The sequence below is a fragment of the Formica exsecta genome, unplaced genomic scaffold (assembly GCF_003651465.1).
Source record: "Formica exsecta isolate Colony F162 unplaced genomic scaffold, ASM365146v1 scaffold38, whole genome shotgun sequence".
Classification (NCBI taxonomy): Eukaryota; Metazoa; Arthropoda; class Insecta; order Hymenoptera; family Formicidae; genus Formica; species Formica exsecta.
Window position 1 is genome coordinate 476,516 of NW_021851042.1, and position 12,595 is coordinate 489,110.

General features: G+C 31.8%; 1 protein-coding gene across 1 annotated transcript in view; it reads right to left on the reverse strand.

The window, feature by feature from the left end:
- The window catches only part of LOC115239366 (serine/threonine-protein kinase 32A), a 22,013-nt gene extending 10,093 nt beyond the window's left edge, over positions 1-11,920 (reverse strand). Inside the window, 5 exon segments of the mRNA XM_029813847.1 lie at positions 6-96; positions 1,675-1,843; positions 2,931-2,986; positions 4,789-5,333; positions 11,564-11,920. Coding sequence (XP_029669707.1) covers positions 6-96; positions 1,675-1,843; positions 2,931-2,986; positions 4,789-4,837 — 365 coding nt within the window. The 5' untranslated portion in view covers positions 4,838-5,333; positions 11,564-11,920.
- Between the last annotated feature and the right edge of the window lie 675 nt (positions 11,921-12,595).

A 12,595-nucleotide genomic window follows, 5' to 3' on the forward strand; every position in this document is an offset into this window, starting at 1 on the left:
CGACGCTCTCCTCGCTGAACACAATCTCTTGCTGGATATGGTATCTCAGATCGCCGCCCAATAATAAATCCGATACCATGAAGAGATCCTCCTCATCTGTAACATGACAATGTAACATATGCGCGTAATCTTGTTTCTCTCTCTCTTTTCTCTCTTTTCTCTTCTTGTGCAACACATAGAGCACTGATGATCATTTTTCGCACGTCACGTGCGCATGCCGACCAGTTGCGATGCGATATTCGAGAGATGAAAGCGAAATTACAAAACGTTATCGAATGGTTGACCGATTAATATTGACTTGGTACAATCAAATACAGCTACACTATTTCGCGCCATATGAACTATCTTTTTGTAAATAAATACGCTGTAAAATTTCACGTGCGATACGCGGCGTTTATTACAAATGTTTAAACAGCGGAATGTGCATACCAATGCGGATTAAATAATTAACAATAATCGTATGCCCGTATGTCTGTATTAATATCTATGCATAATAGATATCTTAATAAATCGCGTAGTTTCTATACTTAATCATTGGAGTATAAAGTAGTCATCGTCAAGCAATGTTAAGAGATAATTAATGTTCAAAAAATGAAAAACTCTGTTTCAGATATGATGAAACTGTCTTGATATTGATTTGATATTTTTGATAAATTAATATATTATAATAGGGCTGCTATTTACTTAATTAATACAATCGTTATTTGTAAAGAATTCTGATAATATTTTTCGTTGTACTTTTCTGTCATTCATTCTGAATTATTCTGTGGCAAAATATATTCAACGTCAAAACAAAAGAATCTGATATTGTAATATCGTTTTTATAAGTCGCGATTTTGCTTTGTCTAAAACTCAAAAATATTATATTTAATATTCGAGATCCTGATGTAGTTGGGACAGAACACATTCTTATTAAAGCCTTCGCAAGCACAAGTTCTGCATTGCTCGTTTTTGCATAAATCTTTGCATCATTCATATTTCTGACGCCGATAAAATTCGGCTTTTTTCAATAAAACCTTATGTGTTTTTGTGAGATAAACGTAATCGTTTAATGCGAGTTTGTCGACTGATCAAAATCCGAAAAAAGACATTATATTTATTTGTTGTAATAATGATTATAATGCATTTTTCATTTCTATAATATCTGATATGCGCTGCTCTTCTCTTAAAAAAAAAGTTTATTACCAAAATTAAGGTGCAAACAGATTGATAGAAATTATTGTAACAAAAATGAGGAAAGAATAGTAATAAATATGATTAGATCGATAAAATAACTGAAAATTTAAACCTTTAAAAGAGATTGTGGGTGTATAACAAAAGTTCGAATAAACTTCAACAAAAATTTAATTTGCGATTATAAAAATATTAAATTCTAAAAACGGAACATTAGTGAAAGAAATTGCAATGTGTGTTCAATGAAAATCAGTTTAAAATTCGTAAGAAAATCTCTGTCTGTTTTACAAATACTTAAAAATATATTTACATTGCAAGAGTTTTGTTAATGCTAGAATGAATACTAATTTTAGAACTTTTGCGAATGCTAGAATAAAAAAAAAGATTATCAAAAATTAATTGTTTTTTAAGATCTTTAGGTGCATCTGCGTATATTGTATGCGTTTCTCACAAAATCTAGAATATTAATTCGTGTAATTAATACCTTAAAAAAGGATTTACCTTGAAAGCTGAACCATAAATTCACCAGACAAGGATGTTCCAGCTTTGATAGGATCTCGACTTCCCTCGCCACGTTCTTCAGGGCACCTCGTTCTGCGCATTCGTTTTTATGTACGTACTTCATAGCGTACATATGGCCGGTAGTGTCACGTTTTTGCACGATACAGACCTGTTAGCAGAAATTGTATCGAAATTGAGTTTCACGTGCAAAATCGTTCTTTTCGCGCTAAAACTCCTTTAGTACAGGTTTTACAAATCCGCGGGAATTTAATATAAATAAATATTTAATTTTTCTACAGAATGCCATATCAAAGGATAAAATGTTTTTATTTACTGCTCAGAACAATTTGACGTAAGCTAAAGTATTGATATTTACTTTATCTATTTTTATATACGTTGTCATAATTATCAATTATTATCTAAATAAAAAAGATACTTTTTGTATAAGTTTTTGTGAAAAAAATTTGGAATGTAAACTGAAAATATTTTTTCGAGCTGTAAATGATTAGCATTCTCATCATAAAAATTCATAAAAAGTCATAAAAATTTGATCCCTATTTTTGTACTTTTGTAAGAGGAATGGGGATATCGCATATTTGCTTTTCCTATAAAAGTAAGGAAACGAGTTTTGAAATTTTTAAAGCAGCCCATAAATATGAAAGCGCCGATGAACACACTTTTTTATGACCAAGAGTAACGATTTTATAGCGACATAAATGCTTCGCGTTGTATACTACGTTATGAAACGGCGCGTTTGTGTCGATATATCGTGCTATTCTTCATATAATATATTTACGCGTTTTCTGCACCATGCCATATATTGAGATTAATAATGGATTGTACAGTTAATACGATTTAAAAGCGATACTACTAATATGAAGTTAAAAAAGTCCTTTAAGTTATTTCCGCGAAATTCAATCTAGTTTTTCGCTTGGGTGAGAGAATCGCGTGTTACAAATTATGACATAGTTCAATTCATATATATATATATATTAGTGAGAATTCCCAATTATGCCGTAAACTGCATGTTACCCGTATGTAAACATAAGAGCAACATCGAATAAACTGATTTGAGAATTGGTTGTGATAACTTCTCGGAAATCGTAGTGAAAAATTTAAAATCTGCGAGTTCAGCTACTATGCGCTCGTTGAATCCACAAACAAGAACCTGCTAAAAACGCATAACTTGACTTATAACAATATTTACCTATCGTTCCGTCATAATTCAACTGCGAACTTACTAACTTACGACATACCTTGCCAAAGCTGCCTTTCCCGATAGCGCGTAAAATTTGAAAATGATCGAAGTTCACTGTAACAGAAACGTTATTTAATTAAGCAAAATGATGTACATATAATATTTGACAATAGACGAATAATGCATTAATTTTGCGTCGAAATGCGATAAAAATGAACCATACGAATGGTGAAATATTACACGCTTTTCGATGTTTATTCTTGCGTATGTTGAATTTGACGCTAATCGAAATTAACTCTCTAGTGTTGACGTGAATTAATATGAGGTAAACTTTTTTTTCAAGCTACGTTGATATCGGTTTTTCTTATTTTTTTATAGATGTAGCTTTTAATTAATCAAGCTATTCATTTTACGAATATAATATTTTATCGATTTTTTATCAAAGATCTCTGAAACTCCATTTAGGATTGATGTGAATTGCGAATATCCCGTGGCAAGGATTTGATCGCGCGGAAGATATACAAACATATACGTAGTTTATATTGCACGCAGTTTTGATCCATCCGAGATAGCCAAACCACGTAATCGGTGAACTGCATCAATAATAACACGGAAATTTCGAACTTGATTTTCTTCAAACTCAACTCTCGTACGAATCGTGTTCTTGCAATGACAAAATTAATTATGGCTGATTATCTTATTATTAAATAGTAATTCTAATTTTCTAATTCTAATTCTATTTTTTTTTTATATTTATAAGAAAAAAATAATCGGTTCTTTATACAAATGACACACGTCTCTCATAATTTGCTATTAAATTAATTTGTTATTAAAAAAAAATAAAAGTAATCATATTTTAAAATTGTTCCAATTTTTGTAAAAACTTTGCGCAATGCTGAAATTATTTTTAATACACTGTAAGAAGTGAAAGAAAAATTATACAAAGAAAAATTCGTGGAGGAAAAAGAACTTTTCCCAAGGAATTCAATTATAATGAAATTGAATTGGATTTTTATCGGTTAAATTGGATGTTTATAAGATTGTCGATATAATCGATGGAAACAATTTATTATTACCCCGGAATAACTTGTTATTCTGTAATTGAACTGTAATAGAACTAAAAGTTCTACATGACATCGCGCTGTATCACGAGACATTGCGGAAGCTGCAGCTGTAGCGCGATATGAACACGATAGAATAAGATGATCCTCCTTATGAAACTATGCAAGATTGTTGTGCATATCCGTCATATTCTATTCGAGCGAGAATTCAAGTTATGCGAATTATATATTGAACGGAGTGATATAATACATTTTTGCTCTAATATCTGCATTTTCGTAACATCATAGTAATTGAAATAAATGTCTTGATAATAACTTTATAAAATCTTTTCTGCAAAATATAATTTATAGGAGTACTTGGGATTTATTTTTCAAATTATTATTACATAACATTGTTAAACTTTTTCAATCCACAGTTTTTTTTCTGATCTAAACTATTTTAGATCAAATGGATATATTGTTAGAGCTTTAATATTGAAAATAAAAACTCGCTATTAATTATATATAATATTTATATAAAGTGATTACTATATAACAAGAGCTCAATTAGATGCATTAAAATTTTATATCGATACATAATGAAAAGAAGATAATCGTGACAGTAATTACTACGATACATTAAAGAAACAGTGAGCCAATCGTTTTTTATCGATTGTCCTGGAAATCAAGATGCGATTGATTGTGCAGAATCAAGCCCATTCTCTTTCCAATACTTTATAAAATATCAAACTCGACGCTAATATAGCCGAGAATCAATCAGTTCGCAATATTTCCAATTACCACATGTAACGTATCCAACACTCATAAATAAATAGAAGCTCGTTCTTTTTCACGTAAGACAGACAGGCGGTTTACCTTCTTCTCCGGGGGTGGGATGACTTCGGGTCGATTGATTGGCACCCATTTTTCCTCAATAGACGTCGGACTTGTACATCGGCGATCGGCGTAAGCTGCATTGGTGCGAGCGGGGTATCGACAAAAACGACGAAGACGACGCCGGGATCCGACAGCTGTCGTAGAAAGTCTCATATTTCCACATTGTCACGGCGCCGCGACGCCTTGTCGCACGACTTTTTTATCGAACGAGTATCATCCTTTTTTCTTGAGGGAGGGAGAGAGAGAGACAGAGAGAGAAAAATGCTCGTCACGTGCGCCAAATGGTTTCTCGTTAAATCCGTCGGTTGATGACGTGAAGCTCTTTCCCCGAGAAGGATGATGGCGATGGCGTTAATTAGCAGCGGTCCGCCGCTGATTCGAGCGACTTAATTAAGGGATCGCGCTAACGTGCAGAATAATTGCGGATGATCGTTGATGGTCCTTCGGACGGCAATGCGACGGGCTTGCTCGCGACGCATCGCTGTGGCGAGTCTTGCTTACGACATATACAGCCCGATTGATCTCTGTAATAAACGTATGTCCCTCGTGATTACCCCTTCGTTGCACGTGCATTGATTTCGGGTGAAACAACGGAGTACATGCAATGAGTGCCAATTGAATCGTATGCGATGAATGTGTCGTCAAATTGGGGAACCAAAACTTTTGCCGGCTCTGATAATGAATATGTAGGAAAATAAATAGTTTCTTATAGAAGTACAATCTGAGTGAACTTTTTTTATAAATTTTTAATTTTTAATATATATTTTTTAGAAATATATTATTCTTATAAAAGCAAGAAAAGAGAGCCCGAATGAAAATTTTACAGCAAAATATACTTGAAAATTAATATACAAAAAAAAAGGAGATTTTCTTATCTATTTGAACTCTTAAATTAAAATTTAGGTACAAACAATAATTCGTTTTTATATGTCGATTTTAAAAATAGATATAGAAAAACATGCACATTTTTACATACAAAGGATTACACTGAAAGTGTGAGCATTGAAACATAACATAAAAAAAGATATGCGGCAACAATTTGGGAGGTTGTTTTATAAAGCGTTAAAACTGAACTCATCGAATAACAATAGAGAGAAAGAGAGAGAGAGAGAGAGAGAGAGAGCTTTTTTTAAATGAATGAATTTTGGAGCGTGCTCGATTGAATAGGAACAATCGCTCGTTTCCCTCCGTCAACGAGATAACAGACTTTCCCTCATGACACTGTTAATCGGCAGAATTCTATGCGCGATCTACATTATTGCCAAGCGGAGGCACGCAGCATCAGCACCAATTAATGGCATTGATTAGTCAGTGCGGACGCAGCAAACACGATGGCTGATGCATTGCTGCCACTCGAATTGCAGATCGAATCGAGGTTTCCGTGCAGCAGACGCGCATACATACATCCATATGCTGTATTCGTATTACAGTCAAATATATATGAGATTATGGGTCTTTGTTCTTAATTTAATTATCGTCGAAACGCGTTTCATTAACCTTTGATTTGATTAAGCGGACGATTATTTCAATTGATAATATTGGTCAATAATGGACAATGCGATTCATTGTAGATGCGAATTTCAAAAGCGTTTAATACATCTGTTATAAATCGATCGCGTTGATGAAATTTTGAAGCTTCACATCTGTATTGAACTTTAGAAAGAATGACGCAAATGATTAGTATCATGAAATTTTCAGCAAATATGATTTTATGCAAAATTGTAATCTAAATTCGTATTAATTAGACGTATATTAAACACACAACACACACACACACACACACACACACACACATCATAGATTCTTTGTTCGATTTAAATCGACAAGTCTAGATATTTTTTATATAAAGAGGACTGTTGAAAATATTAGATGTATTATATTATGTATGCAAACACATTAAGAAAGTGGTAAAATATTTCTGCGAATGACACAAGTCAAGTCTGTCAAGGTTTTATGGAAAAAATATATACACAAGTATTTGCAATCATCATGTCAAATTTAGTGTGACGATATTGAATTTATCATCAAAGAGATATCGGATATGCGGGAAACATGATGCGTCTCACGTCACTACACCATGTCGCTTTTCGAGGTGTCATGTACGATGCCACGTGTGGGTGTCAGCGCGTGTCACTTTACTTGCCGCGTGCAGGGCCACTCACGTATGTTATGTCTTGTGAAGTAACCTCCTTATCATAACCCATCACTAGATAAACGAGTCGCGATGAAATCATGATAATCTTTCGAGATCATAAAGTATTGTCGCATTTATTTTTTGTTTCATAAAAAAGCGAGAAAGGGAGAAAAGAGGGACAACAGAGAGGGAAAGAAAGAGAAAATGTGGGTGTGGTTCGAGTTAAATATAATTTCGATATAATGAATATGAATAATAACATGCAGTATGATAGCAACAAAATACTATAATTAAATTGCTTTTTGGTGATTTAAAGAGAGCTGCGATAAAATGTTATTTACAAATTTATGTTACCAATTACATTCGTATTTCGCAATTTGTGTAATTTTATTGTGAAAAGAACATCTAAATTGTGAAAAAGTGGGGTAACGATAATGCCTGATGGATATCGAAAAATCGTTAGCGTTCAGTTAAGTTCGACTGCAAAAGCAGTGATTAGAAATGCTGCTGTAAAACGAAATTTTTTTATTTTGAGAACGAAACGCATTAGCATTTAGAACACCCAATTAAACTCGTAAAAAGTTTTTCCAGAGCATCCGAATGAAAAGAAGAGCGAAAAGAAGTTTTCCATTACAGATAGGTAAACTTGGTTTATGACAGAATTTTCTTATTACCGATAACATCAAAGTTGTCAAATAAACATAGGTCGAATGAATCTTCCTCGTGTACACATCTCGACATTTTCATTCAATCTTGATGTTCTTCACGTTGTTAGTTCGGAATACATATTTGTCGAGACGTATATCACCTATTCATCCATCATATTTGCTTTCCCAGCGCGTTTTATCAATAAGAAGAATATAGTTGCGTGTTTTAACAAAATATCGCAGTGCTGTAATATAAAACAATGATGTAATATAAAACAATGCAACATAAAAATATGCAACAAAAACTTTTAAAATTATTTAGAATATAAAATAAATAAAGAGAATAATATATACATAAAGTAAATAAAAATTAATCCTTTTAGTGTATTTAATTGCATAATATTATTCCCTTTATTTATTTTACATTTTAAATAATTTTAAAAGTCTTTGTTGCATATTTTTTGTATTGCATTGTTTTATATTACATCGCGACCACTGCGATGTTTTGTTAAAACATGCAATTATATTAAAAAGTACTAGATATTTTTCAGTGAAACTTTGAGAGGGAAAAGAGAGAAAGAGAGAGAAGCAACAGGAGAGAAAAAATAAACAGGAGTTTATAAAAAAATATCATTCTTACGATTACGAATATTATTTAACTTTATATTATATCAAAAGAGCTCTCGAATTATTATCACTAATTATGAATAATTTATTAATTTTGAAATGTCAGTTTTTATATTTTGTAAAATTTTCCCATACTTAGTTAATTTTAATAACCATATATTATTGCTTGTAACATGCGATGAAATTTGTTAAAAATTTTTGTCTTAGATTCAATATATTTTTTTTTTTTTATTTGGGTATGTATATTTTGATGATTGATGGCGTATCGTAGGTGCTTGCGGTGGATTTCAATTACATTAAAAATTGGATAAAATCTGCTTAGGAAAAAAGATGTATAATCTTTGAATTCTGTACGGAGGACTTCCGACCTATTTGTCCGCGCATAGGAATCCTCAAAGGTGGAGGCAAGCTTTGTAAAAAAGTACCGCATATAAAAGCGCGCATTACGTGCATTTTGCCGTGTAAATATAACAAACAGAATGAAGAAAAGTTCGCAGAGCGGAAAATTTACTTATTCAATGCCACTAGACCGAACATAAACGTCTTAATAAAGTTTCGCAGTTACTTACGCCAACCGATGCAAATCCGATTTCACGTTCATGTGGATTTGACAAACTTGTCTTGACGGCGTGAACAAGAATAGCAGTTATTGAATTTAATTACAAGGTGCATTACACTAGGAGAACACTGCTTTCAATGGAACAAGTTTGTAATAAGATAAGAACAAATTTGAGATTAAATGTGCTATTTTCTGAAATATTTCCTACATAGAGGATTTCTCTGCGTTGTATGAAGATCGTCACACAATATTTTAAAATCATTTTATATTTTACAAGATTCAATTGATTATGCGCACCATCTTTATGAATTTTAATATTTATACATATTATACATATATTTATACATATAAGGTGTTTGATACATCTACATTTGCAAAATTAAAGTATTATAAATTCACAAAGTTTTAGAAACATTCTTAAATTTTAGATTAAAAGCGCTTTTAATCTAAAATTTAAGAAAAAAATACTTTCCCCGATATACAATAGAAAAAGAAAGATGATTACTATTAAAACTTCAACGTAGCTGTAGAATGCGTAAATATTTACGATTAACAAAAAAAATTAAAAGATACGATGAACGCCAGATGTTTCATTTTGAACTTCTTCTTCAATATGTGACTCATTGTCAGATAAAATATATATATTACAAAATGTTACACAAATAGAATTAATACGCCACATATGTCATGTTGGCTCTTTATAGGAGTTTTACGTGTTTGGTTTATTTAATTTAGAAACAAGAAACTACAATTCTAGAAACAAGAAACTTTCTTCAAGACTGATTTATAATTAGCATTTGCAAGCATTGCAGATATATGTTTCTAAAAGATGTCCTAATTTTCAGATATCTTTATGATTAAAAGCGCTTTTAATCTAAAATTTAAGAAAAAAATACTTTCCCCGATATACAATAGAAAAAGAAAGATGATTACTATTAAAACTTAAACGTAGCTGTAGAATGCGTAAATATTTACGATTAACAAAAAAAATTAAAAGATACGATGAACGCCAGATGTTTCATTTTGAACTTCTTCTTCAATATGTGACTCATTGTCAGATAAAATATATATATTACAAAATGTTACACAAATAGAATTAATACGCCACATATGTCATGTTGGCTCTTTATAGGAGTTTTACGTGTTTGGTTTATTTAATTTAGAAACAAGAAACTACAATTCTAGAAACAAGAAACTACAATTCTAGAAACAAGAAACTTTCTTCAAGACTGATTTATAATTAGCATTTGCAAGCATTGCAGATATATGTTTCTAAAAGATGTCCTAATTTTCAGATATCTTTATGCTTCTACATACATCTCTTTCAAAATTATCTATTGTCTTTAAAGTTATTTGAAGTTAGAACCGATATTTTATAAATGGCACAGTAAAGAGATATTGTTGCAAGACGGGAGAACTGGCTCTTTCATCCTTTATGTAACTTCATGCATATAAATAGCGAAAGCTGCGAGACCAAAGTTAGGAAGAGGCATTTGTAACTTGCAAACAAGAGAGCGCGTACTTCCACATCGGAGTGGCTCCCCTCAATTACAATGTGCTGTATTGAAGCAAAATCAAATCATGTTGCTACGTTGTAAACAAGTATTTGAAAGTCCGTTCGTCAGAGATAGTGTCAAAGAGTTCGTACGCAATGAAATTGTCATACAATGCTCCATTACTCATATCGCTTTTCTTGCTGCCACGAATTGTCTCGATTATTTTAATCTTTCCCCGATATAAAAAATTGTGTCGCAACATTAATAGTCATGTAAATATACGGAGTTTTGAAGATAGAAATAAATTTTACTTCAGAGATATTATTAAAAGTGACATATATGTATTACATCAACGAGACTGATTTAGACAAGAAATATAAATTAATTTTGAGAAATCTTGCCATATACACATAATTGCTTCCAATATTTCCATAATTTCTATAATTAATTTTAACAAATAATTATTATTTTAATGAATTTACTATATCGCGAGATTAAATTCTCATTTTGTGTAATTTAATCTTTCAAGTGAATTATGATAAGACTTATCAATATAAATTTTGTATGATAAACAAAATCGCGTGCATTTTGCATTTTACAAGTATAATAACCATGTAATAATGATTTTATTCTTTGATAATAGTCTATTTGTATTGATATTAAGTGCTTCGTACAAAAACACGAATGTACATTAAAAATAAGTATTATAAATAATTTATCAAAAAATCTATTATTAATGGAAAACAATTATTAGTTTTTTTTATTAATAATTGTTTCTATAATTAGTTTTTTTATTAATAATTGTTTCTATATAAAATATTTCGCATATATACGTATGTAACACACTATGGCATATATTTAGGGGAAACAATAATCGAACTCTTGGGCACTCTATTAACCATTAACATGTGTAGCAAAGTCACGAATAAATACATACATTGCTGTTTGATATCAATTAGCATGCAACTTGTGTAATTAAACTTTATACAATCAGAAATTTTATATAGTATTCAGAAATTCTATTGCTCTCTCTCTCTCTCTCTCTCTCTTTAATTAAAAACAACAATAACATATATTTAAAAAATATGCATTCACAACGTATCTTAAAGCAATCTGAAAGCAATTGGTCCCATTAAAAAAATAACAGCATCGCGATGATAAAATGAAAATAATAATTAATATTATCAACAGATTATTAATATTTTCTATAACACATCAAGCAATTTTCTATCGAGCATTTTTATTTACATAAAAATTGCACGAACATCGACATTCTCAATGGAATACTAACGTTTCCTCCAGCATCAAGCAATTTTTTCACGAACTTTGACCGTGTCTCATGTATCATTGTAATCAATCAACGATTATGACACTAAATGTACATTATATAAACATTTTTCCGTCAATGTATCGAGAGTAACCGAGTTTTATCGAGCGATTTCAGTTCCGAAACAGCTCTCGTCGAAACCTTTAAGCATACTGATTACATTCGGAGCACTCGGGGAAAACTTCGAAATGTGATCGGCCGGCCGCGCGCGCGTTTGAGCGTTCCGGAGCGGAGCGACGAGAGATCAAAGCTCTCGCGGTCGCGGTTGCTGCGCGAGTGCTTCTCAGCTGCCGGTTTCAGTACAGCCGTGTGCTACTGATCGCGCAACGGCCGCTTCGTGTCGGCGCGTCTGCGCCTGAACGGGTGTTTCGCGTGCCATGTGCATAAGTATCGGGGATACGGATGCGACGCAAGGGGAACGGGGAATAAAACGCGGGGCACAAATAGAATAGTTGGCATTTTAATCTGCGTTCTTGAGAACCGGAGATTATACGAAACTATAATAATCAAAATAAAAAGTGAAATGTAAAATAGAACTTCGAATAATCCGTTCTATAAAGAAGATATGATGTAAAAAGAGCGAGGAATATAAGATGTAAGACAAATATTGATAATAGCAGACGCTCTGTATAATTTCTGCGATCTTTGAAGAAGTTGATGTATGAAAATACGATATAAGCGAGAGAAATGTAAAATATAAATTAAATATTTATAATAGCTGGGGTGCTTCGTATAATTTGTGCAATATCTACGAAATGAATTATGAAATTATGAATGATACACAGGAAAATGTGAGAGACAGAAAGGAACAAGATAAATATTTAAAATAGGCAGCACTTTGTAGATTTTGTTTGTAAATCACGTCAAGAATGTAAATATAAAAATTTCATAGAAAAGAAACGAAAAATCGGATATCAATATGCAGGATATATGCACTACAACTCATTTTTTTTTATATTAGGAGATCGAGACAAAAGAGAGGAAAGTAAGAATATT